Source organism: Perognathus longimembris, chromosome 17 (genome assembly GCF_023159225.1).
Source record: "Perognathus longimembris pacificus isolate PPM17 chromosome 17, ASM2315922v1, whole genome shotgun sequence".
Classification (NCBI taxonomy): Eukaryota; Metazoa; Chordata; class Mammalia; order Rodentia; family Heteromyidae; genus Perognathus; species Perognathus longimembris.
In genome coordinates this window covers 12,641,908-12,662,923 of record NC_063177.1, presented here as the reverse complement: position 1 = coordinate 12,662,923, position 21,016 = coordinate 12,641,908, and the positions used below count along the sequence as shown (strand labels likewise).

The 21,016-nt window shown below is 46.8% G+C and overlaps 1 protein-coding gene across 1 annotated transcript; it reads left to right on the top strand.

The window, feature by feature from the left end:
- The first annotated feature begins 460 nt into the window (after positions 1–460).
- On the top strand, positions 461–20,510 carry Adora2b (adenosine A2b receptor). Its single transcript, XM_048366732.1, has 2 exons — positions 461–825; positions 19,295–20,510. Exons 1-2 carry the CDS (start codon positions 491–493, stop codon positions 19,956–19,958), a joined length of 999 nt encoding a protein of 332 aa, XP_048222689.1. The 5' UTR covers positions 461–490; the 3' UTR covers positions 19,959–20,510.
- Positions 20,511–21,016: the final 506 nt, after the last annotated feature.

The following is a 21,016-nucleotide window of genomic DNA, read 5'->3' as shown; positions in this document are numbered from 1 at the left end:
CGGGGACCTCACCGCCCTCCAGGCCGTGGAGTGGCCGGTGTGTAGGGGGTGAGGGAGGCTGTCTTTTCTCATGGACTCCCCAGAACTGACGGGCGTCCGGGACCAGAACTAGCAGAGCCGCCCGGCTGGGAGGCAGTGCGACCGCTCGCGCCCCCGCCGCCAACCTCGGTATTGAGGGATTGAGAGAAAACTGAGGATTTTTGTGAGGTGCTCGCCGGCGCGCGGCAGTTGGCGGCGCGAGACTGGAGCCGACCCGACGAGAGGGTGGGGCTACGCCTGGGAAGTCCGGGAAGGGCGGGCGTACCGGCCAATGGGTGTAGCCGCCTACTTGAGGCCCCGCCCCCTGAGCCGGGTGTCCAGAGAGCCAGAGCCTAGCAGCTCAGACGCGGCGGGTGGAGGCGCGGTCCCGGCGCTCCGGCCATGCCCGGCGGGGCCCACGCGGCTGCCCTGCGCTCGGAGCGCCCCTGGTAGACGACGCCCGGGCCTGGCCATGCCGCTGGAGACGCAGGACGCGCTGTATGTGGCGCTGGAGCTGGTCATCGCCTCACTGTCGGTAGCGGGCAACGTGCTGGTGTGCGCGGCCGTGAGCACGTCGAGTACCCTCCAAACTCCCACCAACTACTTTCTGGTGTCTCTGGCGGCGGCCGACGTGGCGGTGGGGCTGTTTGCCATCCCCTTTGCCGTCACCATCAGCCTGGGCTTCTGCACGGACTTCCACAGCTGCCTCTTCCTCGCCTGTTTCGTACTCGTGCTCACGCAGAGCTCCATCTTCAGCCTCCTGGCCGTGGCCGTCGACAGGTATCTGGCCATCTGCGTCCCGCTCAGGTGAGGCGCGTGGCGTCGGTAAGGGCCTAGTGGAGTAGAGAGCCGCCCTCTCCAAGCCCAAGGTACTGCCTTGGGGGACCCCAAACGCGCCAGGTTAGGGGCACGCTGGGGGAGGATGCTCACTTATCTCCACAAACACGTGGACCCCATGTTTCTGAGATTCTCACGGTGCACCAGAGAAAAACTCCCGCAGACACTGCGGCTGCCTGGCGCCCCGGGTGCTCGTGTCCTTCTAGAGGGCTCTGCGTGGAGACAGTCCTGAGAGGTCCAGGAAGAGCCACCCCGGCGAGATGCCCCCGTAGGCCGTGGAAATCCAGGTGGTAGCAGGAGGTTTGAGGACGCGGCCAACGCTTTATTCCTCAGTCCTCAGACACAGCTTTAGTGGCAGAGAAGAGCTACCGCCCCAAAGCGGGAAATGGGGACCCCTGAGAGCTGAGTTTGGGGGAAGCTTCTGCTCAGGCCCAGGCAACTTGAGACACTGGGAAGTGGCAGTCAGAACAGGCGCGGAGAATTCAGGACACCACTTAATTATCGTGCTTGCTGTGAATTGAGGCAGCCAGGCAGATCCGAGGGGAAATGCCAGTTCACTTCGGGAACGCTACTGACACTTGTCCCTGCATGTTTGTGATGCAGTTTACTCCTTATACTTAAAACACACACACACAACGAGTTTCATGCTACTGGTTCACCAAACTAAATGGAGCATCTGTAGGGCTGTTGGTACCTCTCATACCTCGCTGCCCTGTCGGAGCAGACCAAGAAGCCCATCAAGACCTTAGAAAATTGTGGAAAACCTCCTTTTTCCACACGGAGAATACCCATGTAGGAATCAGAAGATGGAGCTAGCTAGCTAGGGGAGTGGATCCACAGTTGTAGCTGATGGATATAAAGTTGATAGTCCTGGGCCCCTTTGGCATTTCTGAGGTGAGTTTGGGATCTTTCTGTTTGGAAGTGAGAAACACAACAGGGAAAGTAGGTTATAAGAATGGGATGAGAAGAGAGGAGACTCTTATTGCCAACTGTAGACCAGGACTTTTGTATTATATTATTTTATTTATGTACATCCCCTACTACTTGCAATAAGTCGAGATAATAGGTACTGTTGCCTGCATCCTGTGAGTTAGAGGCTGGTGGTTCAGTGGGATGAGAATCTTGTTCAGGGTAGTACTTCTTGGAAAGAGTAGCAGAGCTGGGACTTGAATTCAGAGCTGGCACTGTGTTCTCCCATGCTTGCAGTGCTATGTGTGGCACCAGTGTTGCAGAAAGAGGGAGAGAAGCAGTCTGCTATTTCTGGAGAAGGCATCTGCCTGCAGTGAACTTGGTGGTGATTTTAAGGAACAGGGCTTGGTGGGAACTGAGCAGAATACTCCCAGAAGCTGGAAGATATGTTAGCTTGGACTCTGTAGGTTGTGTTCTGGGTCCCCAAGGGAACCAGAACCTCCTGCTTGGCAAGGCTGGGAGCTTATGTGCGTGTCTGGGCTGTTCCACAATCTGCTGCCCTTGGCAGCTGACCAGAAGGCCTCAAGCAGCCCATCAGGTGTGATAGAGCCCAGGGATTTCCCAGGCATGGGGCTACACAGTATCTTCTTCTCTCTTACAGGTTTTTTCCCTGCCTTTGGTTCTCATGGTTCTCACTTAATGGCCTTTTGGACTTTTCGCATGCAGAAGGGCAGTCCCAAGCCCCCAGTGGGAGTTGCTTGTCTAAGGAAAGCTCTTGGACTTGCCCCTGGCAGAGCCCCAGAGACACCCAGCTTACCCGGGACAATCTCTTGTAACACATAGATGAAGCAGGAAGTTCCATAAAACTTTAGATCTAACATTTCTTGCTCTGGTTTGTGTTGGGGAAAAAATGGACGTGGGTCTCTTAAAGAGAAACAGATGTGGATCCCAGGCCCCTCACTTCTCTTTTGCATTTGGGAAGGACAGGAGGGTGAGATAGATGTAAGTGGAAGAGAGGTCCCTACCCTCCTGGCTGCACACAGCAGCCAGAGGAAAGCACCAAAGAGCTGGCTCACTCAAAGGAGCTGCATGACTCCCATCCTGAAGGTGCAGTCACGTGACCTGTCTGCACACTGGCTTCTGCCCTAGGGGCTTGGGAGGGGTACCTGGGTTCTCACCTGTCCCTGAACCCTCCTGGGAGCTGCCTGAAGTGAGCCCTGCCCTCAATGGTGTCAAGAGCTGGGAGCAGGTTGAATGAAGATTACATTGAGTTGGGGGCTGTGATTTGTGTGTCTGTGGCAGCGACTTGGGAAACAGAGGTGGGAGGATCCCTTGAACCCAGAAATTTGAGACCAGTAGTTTGAGGGCCATAGAGGAAGACCTAGTTTCAGGAAAATGCTGGTTACTGGGCCTTACTGAATCAGAATGTCTGGGGTAGGGTGTGTATGGGATGTGTCTTGATATCTAACAGGCTCTTCTACTTCCCCCCACCCCCAGTCCTGGGGCTTGGGATTCAGGGCCTGAGCACCGTCCCTGGCTTCTGTTTGCTCAAGGCTAGCACTCTACCTCTTGAGCCACAGTGCCACTTCTGGCTTTTTCTGTTTATGTGGTGCTAAGGAATCAAACCCAAGGCTTCATGCATGCTAGGCAAGCATTCTTATCGCTAAACCACATTCCCAGCCCAGGCTCTTCTACTTATACCAAAGTTAGAGAACCTTTCTGAAGTTGGGGTGAGGGAGGCTGAGACACCTTTACTTGATTGACCCAGGCTGGATGTTGGGACCCCCTGAGTTCTGATTTAGTTCTGAAACCCTTCTTGGGGTCATGGAGCTGCAGATATGAGTCAAGTCAGAAATGCTGTGTTTAGGAGGAAGCCAGGCACAGAAATCACACCTTTGGCCTGACTCAAGGCAAAGAGTATCTGCACCACAGGAGCCCTTTGCCTTCAGAGTGAGGAGCCACAGACAGAAGGTCTGCTTTATCTAATTCAGTCTTCAGATGCTTCCCTCCTGAGTTCAGGGAAACCATCAGTAGTGGTCTTCTAAAGATGCACATGGCAGAGCTGAGGTACAGGCTCTTGGACTTTAGGGGTGAGCCTGTATCTGCCCACAGCTGCCCCTGCTCATTTCATCCTCAGGCTTGTTCTGATTTCTCTTCCCTAGTCTAATCCTGTTCCCCCTCATGTCACACCCACCACAGGGTGACTGTGACTCACTGTGGTGACTTTCTTTGCCCTGCTCTGAGGACTCAGTTTCCCCTTTCCCCTTGGTTAAGTTTCTAATAGGGCTGAACAAAGCCTGTTTTTCCAGAGGAGCTGAAGGAGAGCATTTTGCAGGGAATGTTTGGCTGTTGGGCCAATAGAACATAGAGGGTGTGTTTGCCCATCCCTGGATCCTGGTCCTGTCAGTCTCCAGTCTTCTGCCACACTGAGGCTCTTTTTCTGTCTTGGGTCTGGGATGTAGGAGCTCTAGGCTTTTTAAGCAAGACTTTGTGCCTTGGTGAAAGTATGACTTCTACTAAGAGTAGAAGTTAGCAGGAGATTATGAGTATTTTCCCCAAAAACTTAAAAAAATGAGCTATAATATCTATACTATTAAAATTTACCTTTAGTGTCATTTAAAAATAAGGCAGAAAGAAAATGCTCTGGGTCCTTCCCCCTCTGCCCTTCCTGATAGTTCCTCCTTGATCTTTCTTCTTTCTCTTGTATCAGTGTTACTTTTCTCTTCCACATCATTCCCATTATAGTGTGTTGATTGGTGCACCCCTCTGCCCCCACATATGACCTGGAACCTGTGAATATTCCTGGTTATGTGTTCCAGATTGTGAGCTCTCTGAGGTAAACCTTGTCTTACATTATAGAACCTCCTGGTGCTCAGCACAATGCCTAGCACCAGCTAGGGACTCACATCATGCTTGAACACAAAGAATTACTGGGTAGCAGGAGCTTGTATCATGCTCAGGAGAACAGCTGGCACAGGTGTGGGAAGATGGTGCCAAAAAAAGATGTGTGAGCAGTTGATCCAAGGTGGTAGGTGCATAATGAGGGCCAGAGCTCTCTGGTGAGATGATGTCACAAGAAAAGTTGGATGAACATGCATACATGCATGCATGCATGCATTCATACAGAGAGAGGGCGGGGGGAGAGAAAAAGGTGGAGATATATATGTGGAGAGATTTTGTTTGTTTATTTATTTATTTCCATCCAGTACTGGGGCTTGAACTCTGGGGCCTTGGCCCTCCTGCTCAGCTTTTTAGCTCACAGCTGACTCTTCCCCACTTGAGCCACACCTCTACTTCCAGCTTTTTGGTGGTTACTTGGAGATAAGAGTCTTGAGAATATATCTGTTTGGCTAACTTTGGGTCATGATTCTTAGCCTCCTAAGTAGCTAGGATTACAGGTGTAAGCCACTGGCATCTGCTTGTTTCAGTATTTTTTCATATTTGTTAGTCACACTGGTCTCAAACTTCTGGCTTCAAGCAATTCTGCCTCAGTCTCCCAAGTAGTAGGCACTACAGATGCATGCCACCACTTCCTAGAAGTTGTAATGAAGAAATGAAGGGCAACCGTCTTCTAAGAGACCTGGGGGTGACAGGGTGGTATGGTGCTAGGAGGTGTCCCCAGATGGCTAGTCCTAGGACAGCTAACCCAGCTGGAGGACTGAGTTGAGAACAGGTGGCCGCTGACATATTGGTGTAGCTCACAGGTCCTGGCTCCTGCTGTTGCTTTGCTGTCATTTATCTTCTGTGTTAGCACAGCCCTCTCAGCTTCACCTTCTAGCCTGGAGAAACAGTCTTCAATCCAACAGCCAGTACCAAAGTTGGCTCTTGTCTGAGGCTGTCAGAGCCTCCAGCCTGGACAGAGTGATGGGTAGCTTGTTCCTGGGTGTGTGGTTCCCTGTTGGGTACATATTAGCTGGACAGAAGCCCAAGTTTGGTCTGGTTGGTGAGGTACCTGAGCCTGTCTGAGGACAATTTGGAGGGGACCTGAAAGTCCTGTTCCCTGGATGAGGGTAGTTGAATGCATAGGAACCACCAGCATGAGGACATAGCAGTGGAGATGGTGAGCACTCAGGTTGTGGTGGACAGGCTTCCTCTGAGGAATGGGAGGAGGTGGGTCCCTCTGGCCACTATGGGCCTTCCCTGGAGACTGAGGCCTAGAGCTACCCCAGTCCAAAGCTGCTTTGCATGCCTGTAGGGGCAGCTAACAGGAACAGCCTTGTCATTGAAGTGGTGCCAGGCTTTGTGTCTTAGATGACCACCCCTTCTGAAAATCACAGGGCTGCCTTTAATTATCTGGAGGACGGGCTTGCAGCCTGCATTCCTTTATTCCTTTCTTGGTGACCCTGTGCACAGGGACTCTAGCCTTGTGAGCCCCTCTCTTCCAGGCCTAGCAGGACTTAGTATCTCTCTTCAGCTCTGTTGGTCTATGACTTCAGCTAAATAGGGTAGACCCTGTTCAGACAAGCGTAGGGAAGCCTGGCCTTCACTGTCTAGAATGTGGCATTTTCAGTATTGTGAATAGAAACCGCTGTTTCAAAGCCTTTCCTGTGGGCAAGCATCTTATGTGCTTCATCCTGGCCAGTCCTTATGAGAAACCCCACAGATAGGAGACTGAAGTTAGGGTTGGCCTGGCCTGTTTACCAATGAGCTCTGAGCCTGCACGGGAACTGCTGCAGTGAAAGACTGTAGACACAGTGGTCCTTCCAGAACTCCTCCTTCAGGAGTGCTCCTGACCAGTGGGAGGTGAATAAGGGCACAGGCAGATTGTGATAGCAATTATGTGGGTGAAACTATTGTGTGGGGAAGAGAAGATGACGGCTAAAGACTAATAAGGTTGGCCGAAAGGGAGGACGAAGCTATGCCTGGGCTCACAGAATTTAAGTGGCAGCTACAAGGTCCTCTTTCCTCCCATGGGGGGCACCGAGGCCCAGGCTTTCCTGTTGCTTCAGGATCTGGGCTTTGGGTGGGATCATTCTTCCCTGGAGTGTTACCATGATATGGTCTTAGTCTCCGAGGTTAACAGTGGGAGACTGGCAGCATGCTCTGTGAAAGGCAAATTGCAAGTATACCTTCTATACAGTTAAAGTAGAGGACAGGCGCACAGACAATGGCTTCTTGCACATAAATGTATGTTGGACACATTTACATCCTGCTTTTTATGATGATTATATTCTGAGCTGTATGTGAAAATTGGAAATCACTAAGTGACAAATGTAGTGTTTTACCTGTCTTACTCACCCCAGAAGAGATGGATGATATGATGAAGTAGAAATGCAGTCGTCAGTACACCCAAGCTTCATAGGGACTCAGTTCTCCTGTCTAAGTGACAGGCATTCTATTTTTAGATGCTATCCCTTACTGAAAGTTGTGCCATCATTTAGTTTGCTTTATGTTTAGATCATGAATTTCCTAGCTGGAAGTTAAAAGGAAGTTGAATGAGGAAAAGCATTTTCCCACATCCCTAGGCTCACCCAACCCCTAAATGGTCTTTGGTGTTAGAATGTCAGCAGCTCTTTGCTGCATGGTTCTGGTACAGCAATGGTAGACCATTATTTTCCCTGTCTTGATGTGGAAGTGATTCTATTTTTGCCTTCATGGGTTTTTTTTTTTTCACTTTCTAGCTTTTTTGTATTTGTTACTTTGTATACATATCCTTAAGTAACTTGGGGAGAAACTTTCTGGCTTCTTAAATATCACACTTTTTGTTTGTTTCTGGCATTGGGGTTTGAACTCAGGCCTCCCACTTGCTAGGCAGGTGCACTGCTGCTTGAGTCAGCCGTTCTTTTTCTCTTAAATGCTCTTTTATAGAGTTTAATGTTTCACAGTCTAGATTCTTTCCTGGAGAGTTCCTTAGCCTCTTCCTCCCCCTTAGTTCTTCAATTAAAAAAAGTATAACCATCACTTTTTACTTTTAAGATTAAACTTTATGAACCAACTTTTCAAAAGATTGCTTGGATTCACATATTTCAGATTCCTTTACATGGCACAGAGTATACAGCCAACCCCCTTCCCCTCCTCCATTAGGTCTCATGCTCCAGTTTCGGGGAGGTAGAGAGGGAACGAATGGGTTCAGGCAGCTCACAGTGCTGACCCACAGACTGCTTTCCCTTGCTTCCTCTTTCCTGTTTGGGTCTCATTATCTATACTAGACTGGAGCCTTGTCCAGCCATCTGTATGTCCATTTTATTACCCCCATGGCCTATGGTGATGGTCTCACCTACCTTCTCTTTCTATACTTGATCTTAGCTAAAAGGCTGAGAAGCTATTGCCTTCTCTTTCTAGAACCTCATCAAAATCTCTCGTTTGCTGTTATCATCAGTTCTGTTTTTAAGATGCTTATGAGTTTATTTGTGTGTGTGTTTACTGTCATTTCAATGTAGAATTTTAAGGGTTTAATATGGTCAGGTTTGAATTGATGGACAGCTAGATGGATTGGAGGGGAAAAGATTTCATAAGGAAGCTGGTTGCCATGAAAGGCAAGAATGAGGGAAAGCATGGCTGGGCAGAGGCTGTGAACCTGGGGGTAAGTTACAATATCTGGAATGCAGATCCATGTTTGATGCCAGCTGAGAGGTCTGGCTGAGTCTGGAACAGACAGGCCTCAGGCGATCCATGTAATCAACCAATAGACCAAAGCAGGAAACCACTTGAGAACCAAAGATGATGTGTGGGTGCACAGTCAGTGACCCAGGCCTGGAGAGATGGTGGTCTGCGCCAGGGTAAATAAAATGTATGGGCATTAGATTTGCCACTGTAGATCATTCCCAGGGGCCAGTCATCTTGAAGGACTGGTGCGAGGATCTAATTGATACGTATATCAAGTGGTGTGCTTTGGCTAGAAGGTGGGATCACAGGAACAAGTTCAAGAGCACTTGGTGACTTGGAGGGGCTGAGAGGAGAGTCCAGGGTGACTGGCAGTTTCTAGGTAGGTGAATGGGATCATTCTGAAGACAGGGGTTTTGGGAAAGTGTGGCCTCAGTTGTGCTGCAGGTTGGGAGAAATGTGTGGTGGGTATTGGAGAGGTTGCTGCCTGGGTCCTGCTCCTGTGGCTGTGAGAGCCCAGCACTCTTCTCCCTCTTCTCCCCTGTGGCAGCCTCTCCCTCCACAGGCCCTTTCCCTTCCACTTGCTTGGGTTTGCTGTACCTCCTTGGGTGTGCTGCATGGTTGTTCCAGCCTTGTTGCCTGAAACTTCCCAAGGTTTCTGTGTGTGTGTCCTCTCCATTTCCACCTTGGATATCAACACTGCTGCTGAATTACACATACATACACACACAAGAATTTTAACAGATTTACAGTTTATAGTCAGATGTCCTAGTTATATTCTTTGTAGCCCTTTCCTCCCTCTCTCCCTCCCCCCATTCTGCCTTCCTTTTTTCCTTCCTTCTGACCTTCTTTCCTTCCTTCCAGGTTCCAGAGAACAGTCCTGCTTTTATTTAATATGTTCCTTTTTGTTTCTTGAATCCAAAACAGTTCCTTGGTTGTTTCCTTTTAGGGTTTTCAAGACATGAACATTTCTCAAGAGTCCAGGTAGTTTGTTTTCTAGAATGTTCCTCATTTGGGTTGAGTTGTTTCCTTATGGTTGTGTTGAGGTTGGGCGTGAGTGATGTGGTATCCTTGTCAGCTCATCACATGAGGCACACAAGGCCCATTTGTTGAACTGTCATGTTGAAGTTGATCATATGGGAGGTGGTGAGTGCCAGGGTTACTGTAAAAGTGTGTGTGCTCCCCACTGATGATTCTTGCCTCAATCAGGCATTACCATGGTGGCTAAGAGGATAATTTTCCTCAGTCCTTCCATGTGAATCACTTTGTAGTCTTCTGTAAAGAAGAGTTTTGCCTTATCCTTGCTTTCTCCTGCTTGGGGGCATGTGGACTTATGTCCATTCAGCTTATTCCTGTGCTGCATTTTGATGCCAACATTTGGCCCACTCGAGCCTCTTCAGGCTTACTTCTGCTTTGAGTGTTCCTATTCATTCTTGAGTACTTCCTTATTTGCTGGCACAGGAAAAGATGCCATGCTCAGATTTGGCACTAGCAAGTTACCAAAGGGCTCTGGCTGCTTTTAGTCCTTTTAGTTGAAGATTGCGAATAGAAACAAAGATTTGGGTAGGTTTGTCCATTGATGCTGGAGTAATTTCATAGCAATAAAGAGATAACCTCCTAGTGCAGGTTTATTTGTTGTTTGTTAAGAATTCTTGCTGATAATAGAATTCCATATGGTTAATGATAAGTAATCACTGAGTGAAGAAAATACCAGGGGCTGGGAATATGGCCTAGTGGCAAGATTGCTTGCCTCGTATACATGAGGCCCTGGGTTCGATTCCTCAGCACCACATATACAGAAAATGGCCAGAAGTGGCGCTGTGGCTCAAGTGGCAGAGTGCTAGCCTTGAGCAAAAATGAAGCCAGGGACAGTGCTCAGGCCCTGAGTTCCCGGCCTAGGACTGGACAAAAAAAAAGAAAAGAAAAGAAAATACCATTTGGGAAACTATCACAGTCATAACCGATCCAGGCAAAATCATCAAAAGGAGACAAAACTCATGAGTGCAAGTTTCATGATGAATAAGACATTTACAGAGTCTCAAGGGAGCCAAAGACATACAGTGGGAAAAACAATAACCTCTTTAATAGTTGGTGTTGGGAAAACTGGGCATCCAGATGCAGAAAAGTAAAAGTGGATCCCTATTTGTCACAATGCACTAATATCAATTCAAAGTGGATCAAGGACCTCAACATCAAACCTGAACTTTGAAACTGCTGCAAGAGAGACCAGGAGAACATTAGAAATTATAAGTATAGGTAGAAACTTCTTCAAAAGAGTCCCAGGGGCACAACAGATAGAAGAGAGACTTGGCAAGCGAGACTATGTCAAAACTAAAAGGTTCTGCACAGCTAAGGACATAGTTACTAAACTAGAAAGACAGACAACAGACTTGAAGAAGATTTTTGCCAGCAATATAACAGACAAAGGCCTAATATCTAATATATACAAGTAGCTCAAGAAACTAAGTCACTAAGAGGGCAAGGGAGATGAGAAGAGACTTCTCAGAAGAGGTAAGAATGGCAAAGAAACACATGAGGAAATGTTCTTCATCCCTGGCCTAAAAGAAATGCAAACCAAAACAACTCTGAGATTCCATCTCACCCAGTTAGATTGGCCAACATTGTGAATTTGGACAATAAACGTCAGTGGAATGTGGGAAAAATGGAAACCCACTGAACTGTTGCTGGGAATGTACACTAGTACAACCACTCTGGACAGCAGTCTGGAGGTTCCTCAAAAAACTAAACATAGCCTTCCCTATGGCCCAGCCATACCACTCCTGGGCATCTACCTTGAACATCATGAGCCCAAATATAAAGACAGCTGGACATCCATGTTCATTGTCCCACGTGCACTATTCACAATAACCAAGACATGGAAACAGCCCAGATGCCCTAGATGAGTAGATCCAAAAACTGTGGTACCTATGCACAAAAGAATTTTACATATCCATTAGAAAGGATAAAATAATGTCATGTGTAGGGAAATGGATAGAACAAGACCAAACCATGTTAAATGAGGTAAGCCAAGCTCAGAAAGACAGAAGGCACATGGTCTCTCTGATATGTGGAAATTAGATCTAAAATGCACTGGAATATGATAAATTATACAGGATTCTAGATATTCACACATAGACCAAAAGAAGATACTTTTAGAAGAGAAACAAAAGGGCGCAATGCCTAAGTGCCTCTTCATATTTATATAAAACAATTTACATATCAAAATGAACTCCAAGATATGGAAACAAGAGACCTCTTTATTATTTTTTTAGTTTTTGGCAATTCTGTCTTCTTTTCTTTATGTATGGTGCATTCAAGTATATATCCTCTGAAGGGTTGTGGGGGAGGGAAAAAGGGTGAAAAAGTGCAGCAGTGGAGTGCATTAGACATTGATGAAAGTGAACTACACAACTCGTGGGTGGAGATAGAAGGGAGGAACTGGGAGTGAGGGGACAGAAGATACTGTAGGAAAGGAAATGTACTCATTATCTGACTCATGTAATTGTAATCCCCTATATATCACCTCTATAATAACAATAAAGTAAAATAATGTAAAACAAACAAACCTTTGTTCTCTCTAGATAGTGGTACACTCCTGTGATCCAGCATTCTGGAGGCTTAGTCAGGAGGATCCAGAATTCAAAGCTATCCTGTGTTATATATCTGAAACCCTGTATCAAAAATACAAAAAGAAAACAAATCCTTTGTTCTGAGTCTAGTCTAGCACTATTCTAGCTATGTGATTCTGGTGATCACTTGACAGCTTTTCTTTTGCTTTGGTTTGTTCATCTATAAGATGAGTCTGTGCTTAAAAATGTGAGTTATGATCTATTAGTAAGTCATGTCATTAATTTAGCAGGTTGTAACTGGCATTTGAAAGTTGAAATCTGAGTATTCCATTTGTAGTAAGGTAACAGTTGTAAGGTAACATTTCATGAAACCTCGCTGATGCAGGTAATGGATCATGGTGTAGAGTGTACTTTTTACTGTCAGGGTCAAAGAAAATAAAGACAAAAACTAACAAGAAAAGGCAAAAAAAGAGATTAAGCTAGATGGGAAGAAAAAGATATTTATAGAGTCTCAAAATATGTACTGCAAGATTTGTGTGTAGTCATGCACTTAAGTAGTAGAGCAACTGCCTAGGAAGTTTGAGGTCTTGAGTCCAAACTCAGTACAAATATATGTGCATGTGCGTGTGCGTGTGCGTGTGTGCGTGTGTGCGTATGTATACTTGCCGGGCTAGATTCACCTCCCCTGGGTCCGGGGATGCTAAAATTACTCTCTCTTGTGTGTTCCCCTTTTCACCCTCTCCCCTGGGCACCTGACCTGCGGGCGCCCAGGGTGGAGTGACGGGACACGGGTAGGCCTCAGTGCACGTGGCCGAACGAGACTCCTCATGCCCTTCTAAGAAAAGACACGGACACGCGTGGAAGTCCCGGAGAAAGCCTCAGGGGCGTTCTGATTTATTCAAATGAGGAGCCAACAGATATACCCCCAAAGGCGGGCACAGGAGAGGGACTGCTGGTTGGGCTGTCCCTCAAGTGATGTCAGGGGACTTCCTCTATGGGCGGAGACCCAGCCCCCCAAGGACTGGGTTCTGGGGTCCCTGGCTATCAGACACGTGCTCGTGTCCAGGGGTGGAGGCTTCTCTTCCTGTTAAAGGCGGAAGGGGAGGGGACGGACTAAAGCCAGCTGTGGCCTCTTAAAGGCACAGCTATCCTCAACATATACTGGTTTCTGAAGTATCTGCTGGACTTTATGGACTTTATTAATGAATACACTTAGGTCTTAAGGTTTTTTGTGAGAATATTTTAAGTTGTAGATTTTACTTCAATAGACAATGCTATTCAAAATTTTTATTTCTTTTGTTTGTGAACACTTCAAAAATTATTTTTCAGTGTTGGAGATGGTTCTCAGGGCCTTGCACTTGCTTCTGTCAGGGACCTCTGGCTCAGTAAAGCCTCTGGCTGGGCTGCCCTTGGGGCTGTGAGCTGAGAGCTAGGGATTGAATTCTGGGGCCTGAGTTGAACTGTGGGCTTCAGAGTCAGAGCAGGCTCCTACCCCAGAAGTAGGCCAGTACTTGCTATTCAGCCCTCGTGGTCCCTTCCCCTTCCCCCCCCCCCCCCCCCCGCTTCATTATGTAACCAGTGTTCACACTGTTCCCTTCTGTTGATTCCTTCCATGTGACTGTTTTTCTATCAATCTCCTTAGCTAATGAGCTCCTTATACAGAGAATGGATGGATCCCAGCACAGCTCTATACACAGCACTGGGCATAGACATTTCCCAGAGGGTCAGCTTTCCCAGTTCATCCCTTTAGTGTAGGCCACAAAGGCTGGACTTGTTCCTGCCGTGTTTGGGATAATGAGTCCATCTTTGTTTTCTGCATTCACTTCTCCATCACTGGTCATTTTCTGTCCTGCACTTAGGGCAGCTGGCTTCCTTCCTGCCCTTTCTATGGTGCCCAGTCTCCTCTACAACAGAACAGTAACAGGCACAGGGAGAGATGTAGCCTGTGCTTTTTGGGAACATTTCAGGGAGATGGACGTTCTCATGGAGACTTGAGGATGTTCTGAGAGCCAGTGGCATGCAGAGCCAGGAGTGGGGCCCACAGCAGGGGCTGGGGGCTGGGGAGGAGGCAGGTGTTCAGAGAGGATGGAGACAAGAGCATGTGCAGAAGTGTCTAGAGCCGGCTGGGAATATGGCCTAGTGGCAAGAGTGCTTGCCTCGTATACATGAAGCCCTGGGTTCGATTCCTCAGAACCACATATATAGAAAACGGCCAGAAGTGGCGCTCTGGCTCAAGTGGTAGAGTGCTAGCCTTGAGCAAAAAGAAGCCAGGGACAGTGCTCAGGCCCTGAGTCCAAGCCCCAGGACTGGCCAAAAAAAAAAAAAAAAGTGTATAGAGCCTTCAATACCAAGAACTCCAGGAGTCGGTCCTTCCAGGGCCCTGAAGAGTGTAGGAACACCTGCCTGTTTTCTAGGGCATCCATGACTCTTACCTGGTCCTGGGTCTAGGGTGTGTCCTGTGTAGGCCAACTATCCTGCCACCATGAAGCTGGGGCTCCAGAGCCCAGAGGAACCCACACCTCTTTTCTATGGAGGTGGTACAGTCTAGTCAAATCCCCCAGCAAAGTAGGAAAAGAGTGAGCACATGTCTTCCTTTCCTGCCTAAGTAGAGCCTGCCAAGTCTAATGGACCCCCTTTATTCAAGTTCTAGTTTCCATATAGTTCCTGGCAGAGTGGGGCCCCCTGGACCTGGGAAGTAGCTCTGGCAAAGGCAGATGTGTCTGGAGAAAGATTGTGAAGCAACTGACCCCTAGCCAGGTGAGGCAGAGGGAGCTAGGATTTGTGAGATCAGCACTGAAGGTTGGTAAGCAGGAAAAGGACTAGCTTAGATAAACTCAGAATCAGATTATATTGGATTTATGTTACTGTAACTTAGTGGCAATGGGCAGATTGTTTCATCTCTTTGAGCCTTGGTTTTTACTTCTTTTTTTTTTTTGGCCAGTCCTGGGCCTTGGACTCAGGGCCTGAGCACTGTCCCTGGCTTCTTCCCGCTCAAGGCTAGCACTCTGCCACTTGAGCCACAGCGCCGCTTCTGGCCGTTTTCTGTATATGTGGTGCTGGGGAATCGAACCTAGGGCCTCGTGTATCCGAGGCAGGCACTCTTGCCACTAGGCTATATCCCCAGCCCTGGTTTTTACTTCTACATGTGTCACTAGCAGCTCTGTCCCATGGGGCATGACACAGTGCGTGTGTACAGTGCACAGTGCCCAGCACTGCACTTGGGGCCTTCTGTGTTGGTAGTGTTGTGCTGTGTCATGGTTCATTTGGAGGAGGGATCTGTAGGCATTTGTCCCCAAAACTTGGCATCTGGTTATTTGTGAGGTTCAAAAGCTGACAACATGGAAAATCTATCTGCTAAATAGGGAGAAACTAGGAAGGTATTAGGAAATTAGGGAGGACTTAGGTGGTGAAATGGTTCCTTTAGAGTTTCAGTTGCCATTGGACCATTCTAGATGATGGTAGAGATGTGGGTCGATTGTGTCAGCTCTGGGTAAGTATTTTGGTTCTCAGGAAATCATTTTCAGTGTCACAATGCTCTGTTTCCTGGCTAAATGGATTCAAATTCCCATCTCTCCTTCCCAAGCATTGTGCCCTCTTCTCTTGTACCCCTCCCCATCTGGCCTCTCCCCCAAGGTTACAGCTCCTCTTTTTTTTTTTTTGGCCAGTCCTGGGGCTTGGACTCAGGGCCTGAGCACTGTCCCTGGCTTCTTTTTGCTCAAGGCTAGTACTCTGCCACTTGAGCCACAGCGCCACTTCTGGCCATTTTCTGCATATGTGGTGCTGGGGAATTGAACCTAGGGCCTCATGTATATGAGACAAGCACTCTTGCCACTAGGCCATATCCCCAGCCCCTACAGCTCCTCTTACTGACGCCCTGGACCCCAGGGACTGGGCTGCAGCTCTCTTGGTTCTCTTCACACCTCCTTCCACAATATCCTCCCAACAGCACACTCTCATCTTCTGCAAGACCTCTTCCTACTTTTTTTTTTCTGACGTTGAGTATTGAACCCAGACCCTTGTGCATACTAGGCAAGCATTCTGCTGTATGCATCTCATCTCCAGTTCCAGTGGGGGAACTTTTGAGGGGTCCCATTGGCCAAATACGCTGCCTCCTCATGGCTGCCATACTTTGGTCTGCTCGTCTTTCTCGGTCTTCCCTGTTGCTGTCATGTTCTTAGAGACTTTCCTGCCTGGGCTGGCTTTTGAACTGTGATCCTCAGATCTCAGCCCCTTAAGTAGCTAGGATTACAGGTGTGAGCCATCAGCTCCTGGCCAAGTCAGTATTTTCTTTCGAATCAGCTAACTGAAAATTTCCGTACTCATTTTTTTTTCTCTCTCTCTGCTTCTCCTGTTTCCCGAAAATGTTGTGGCTGGGTGAGCTTTCTGCATCTTAGTATAACCAGTGCCATGCCTTTGCTTACTAGCCTTCAGTGCCCTCCCACAGCCTAGGAGCTGGCCTCTGCCTCACCTTAGCTCATTTGCATTTCCTTTGGGTTCCAATGGGGAAGTAATAGTCTTCCCTGATGGGAAGCCTTAGCTTTTGTGTTGTTTTGCTTGGACTGTTTTTCTCTCCACTCTTCACATTTTCATTTCTTCTCAGCATTTAGCTTGCCATTTAAGAGGCCTTCCCTCATACTCTCTATACTGTCTCCTCCTTTGTCTTTTTTTCACTCTCTTATCCCTTCCAAATTCCTAATGACTTATTTGCATATTTACTTGTTTATTTCCTGTCTCTCCCATTAGCTTATATTCCCTGAGGTCAGGAGTTAGGCTTCTAATGCCTAGCACAACAGTTATAAAGAAAGACCTCTTTAAATGAAGTAATGAGCAGGGAAGAGAGGTGATGGGGGGAAGGGGTGGTCAGAACAGCTGCTCCCTTGATGAAATCAGCTGTTTTTCTTTCTTTATTCAAGACAATTCAGCATAAAAATAGTTATTCACATGTGCAGGATAAAGCAGTTTTGAGAAGTTCTGATGGAGGTAGATCTCTTTAGTTTTGAACTCTGATGTGATGCCTCCCCCACTCTTCCATACTCTGTATCTATTATTTTTTTTTAAAGGTAAAATAAGAGGCATGGTGTTATGGAAGGAACATGGGCCTGGGAGTTGACATAATTGTCTTTGGCTTCTGTTGTCAAGGACCTGGCCTTTCTTTTTTCTTTTTGTTTGGTCAGTCCTGGGGCTTGGACTCAGGGCCTGAGCACTGTCCCTGGCTTCTTTTTGCTCAAGGCTAGCACTCTGCCACTTGAGCCACAGTGCCACTTCTGGCCATTTTCTGTATATGTGGTGCTGGGGAATCGAACCAGGGCCTCATGTATATGAGGCAGGCACTCTTGCCACTAGGCCATATCCCCAGCCCCTGGCCTTTCTTTAGTATTGCTTGGCCCTTGGTTTTGTCTTCATGCCTGTCACTCATGGTAACAAGATGGTGCAGTAGCTCTGGGCATCACAGCCTCCCACAAAAGTATCAAAAGTAGGAAAGAATGGGCATTGGACCAGACCTATTCTCTTGGGTCTGTCTCCTCTTATCAGGGAATAAAGTATTTCCTGGAGGTCCCTTCACAGACTTCCTTTCATGTTTCATCAGCCGGAACCATCTTATCTATCCTAGGCCAATCACTATCATGAGAATGAAAGCTAACCCCACACAGATTCCACCTCTCAAGGTTGTCACGTAGTCAGCTGTACTCAGCTCACTATACTTGAGTCCAGTTTAGAACTGAGTTGTGGAGGAGTTGCTTGTGGACCTGAACCCTATGGTTCTAAATGATTGGCCTTGAGGATGATTCTGTTACCCTTCAGGGACTAATCATGTTACTTACATCTCTTGTGAGGCCATGGCAAGGAATAACATTTTACAAGTGACTTTACATTCCTGAATAAGGAGGGAAGCATTTAAAGGTATGGAAACAGATCCATCGGCCAAGAAAAAAATTCAGTGAGCAGCTGAGCCAGCAGGCAATCTGTAGTTAGGCTCTACATCTGAGTTGTCTGATATTGAGAAGAACCCTCCTAGGAAAAAGACTAGAGGTCACTGAGTTACTAGGTCAAAAATTAAAATTATTCTGGAGCCAGCCAGTAATATTTATTTCCTACCTAACTTCCTAAGCAAGGTGTACTGGCTCTCTTTTCTGTCTAGGCCACAGCACCAAACATGCCTTAATAGCAAAATAGTCCTTTAAAGCTGAGAGGGTATGGGCAGGAGGTAGAGTGTTTACTTAGCATGTGAGGCCCTGAGTTCAGTCTCTAGTACTGAAAAGAAGTAAAAGCTGTCAGATAAGGAGAAACATATTCAAATACAAAGGAATATAGTCTCTTGTCCTTAGGAGGTCATTGTCATTCTAGCTGAGGGAAAACATAAGGAAGATAAACAGGCTCTAACATATCTGTGTTTGGAGTATCCTATTCTTCTTAAGATGTGAACAGAAAATGAAGAGGAACAGATGTTTGGTCTCTGGCACTAAGGAAGGCTGATGGGGCCAGGCTAAGGAGGAGGAGCTTTGTCTTACAGGCAAAGGAAATTAGACACTTTTTCATAACCAGGTCTCAAGGTACTGTGAATCAAGCTTTTTTTTTTTTTTTTAGTTTTCTGTCCTAAGGTTACAGAAAGATTGTATTTCATTTAGTTAATATATTACATTGTAATTTTACATGTTATAGGCCAACTATTAATATTTACTTCCTAATTTTTATGTTCTGCTAGCAGTTCAGACAGAGAAAGCACTTACAGAATTTGTTTCGGAGCAATTTGCTGGGAAATGAACCTACCCATAGTCTGAAGCAAGCTTCTGTTATTTGTGGGAGAAGAGGCGTTTGTTTACAGCCATGGGTGATGCTATCTGGGCTCTTTAGGCTTCATTAAGTGGTCACCTTATCAGTGAAGCGACCCTCTATCACCCTCTTTAAAACTACCATCCCTACCAGTCCTGACCTTTCTTAATGTGTTTTTATGTTTTTCATACCACAAACATTGCCCCTGCCAGCACATAGGTACCTAACGTTTGGAAGAGAACTTGTTCTGTTTACTGAGGTGTCTCTGCCACTTAGAACAGTACCTTATAGAAGACCTAGGCCCAAAGATCAGTATGGAGGTCACTGTTGGGTGCTCCTTTGGGGGCAGGCATGGCTTAAGTGGTAGAGCACTTCTGTTGGAAGCCCAGGCCTTGAGGTCAAACCCAAGTATTACCAAAAACAACAACAACAAAAGTGCTCCTTCAAGGTGTCTACAATGTTAAACTGTCTTTTATCACTGAACAGATATGAGTTATTATGGCAAAAATTAAAATCTTTCCTGACCTGGAGGTTGAACCTTCAAGGCTGTTAGAACGAAGGGGCTATGGAACAAAAGCAGAGGTGGGTTCTTGGGGACTGGTTGCAAAGGATTATAAACTGACCATAACTGATGTTCTTTTGAACAGGTATAAAAGTTTGGTCACTGGGACCCGAGCAAGAGGAGTCATTGCTGTCCTGTGGGTTCTTGCCTTTGGCATTGGACTGACTCCATTCCTGGGGTGGAACAGCAAAGACAGCGCCACCAACAACTGCACGGAGCCCCGGGATGCAACCATGAATGAGAGCTGCTGCCTTGTGAAGTGTCTCTTTGAAAATGTGGTCCCCATGAGCTACATGGTATATTTCAATTTCTTTGGGTGTGTTCTGCCCCCACTGCTAATAATGATGGTGATCTACATCAAGATCTTCATGGTAGCCTGCAGGCAGCTTCAGCGCACAGAACTGATGGACCACTCGAGGACCACGCTCCAGCGGGAGATCCACGCGGCCAAATCACTGGCTATGATTGTGGGGATTTTCGCTCTGTGCTGGCTGCCAGTACATGCTGTCAACTGTGTTACTCTTTTCCAGCCAACTCTAGCTAAGGAAAAGCCCAAATGGGCAATGAATATGGCCATTCTCCTGTCACATGCCAACTCAGTTGTCAATCCCATTGTCTATGCCTATCGGAACCGAGACTTCCGCTATACTTTTCACAAAATCATATCCAGATATATTCTTTGCCAGATAGATATTAAGAGTGGGAGTGGGCAGGCTGGGCCACGACCTGCTCTCCATCTGGGTTTATGACATAGGCTTTGGCCTCTTGGAGGACAAAGTATAAACTATAATAAAGAACATGACAGGACACCACTGGCTGATTCTCACTGTGAAAGCCACAAGCATCTGAGCTGCCTCTTGTGCCCTGCCTGGAGTTATCACATATCCAGCTGACCTGCACATGACAACAGTAGGCGCCAAGAGTTGACAGATGTATTTATGGTTCTGTTTGGCTGCTCCTAATGTGTGGATGATGCCGACAACTTGAATGGATTCTAAGACTATTTTGATTCTTAAAAGTCTGCTTCATTCATGACAGAAAAATGACAGACTATTTTACTGTGAAATACTGTGAATATTATTACAATGCAAATGTTTTTAACTTAAAGGCAAAATGGAGAAATGAAAGTTGACTGTACTAATGTATACTTGTTCCCAAAATGGCAACCAAGGAAAGTAAAAATTAGTTCTTCAATCCAGAAACTGCTGTATTTATTTAGGGAATGATATTCTAAATGTTTAAGTAGAATTATCATCAAACACTAGACAAAGAACTGGAGAAACAGGATCCCTCCTCTCCTCCATTGGATTCCCTCTTCTAGAACTCAGAACTTGCTTCTTTCAAAGTTCAAGTTAAGCCAATTTATTGGGACCTAAAGTGTTAAAATTTTGCTTAGCAAAGATATAACTCTGTATACTTCAGTGAAATAAAAATGAAACTAAAAAAAACCAAGCTTAGGCTACTTCTTGTTATACAACTGTACCTACTGTCTTTTATCCTGAAGGTTGCTTAAAAACTAAGTTGACCCTTGTACCTATGGCTCATTCTTGTTAGCCTAGCTATTCATGAGGCAGAGACTAGTTTGAGACTAGCGCAGGAAAAAAGCACGTGGAACTAATTACTAATAATTTAGTCAAGGATCTATGTTGTAAGCCAGGCACCTGTGGTTCATGCCTGCAATCCTAGCTACTCAGGAGGCTTAGATCTGAGGATTATGGTTTGAAGTCAACCTGACAGAAGGTCTATGAGACTCTTTATCTCCAGTTAACCAGCAGAAAGCCAGAAGTGGAGGTGTGACTCAAGTAAC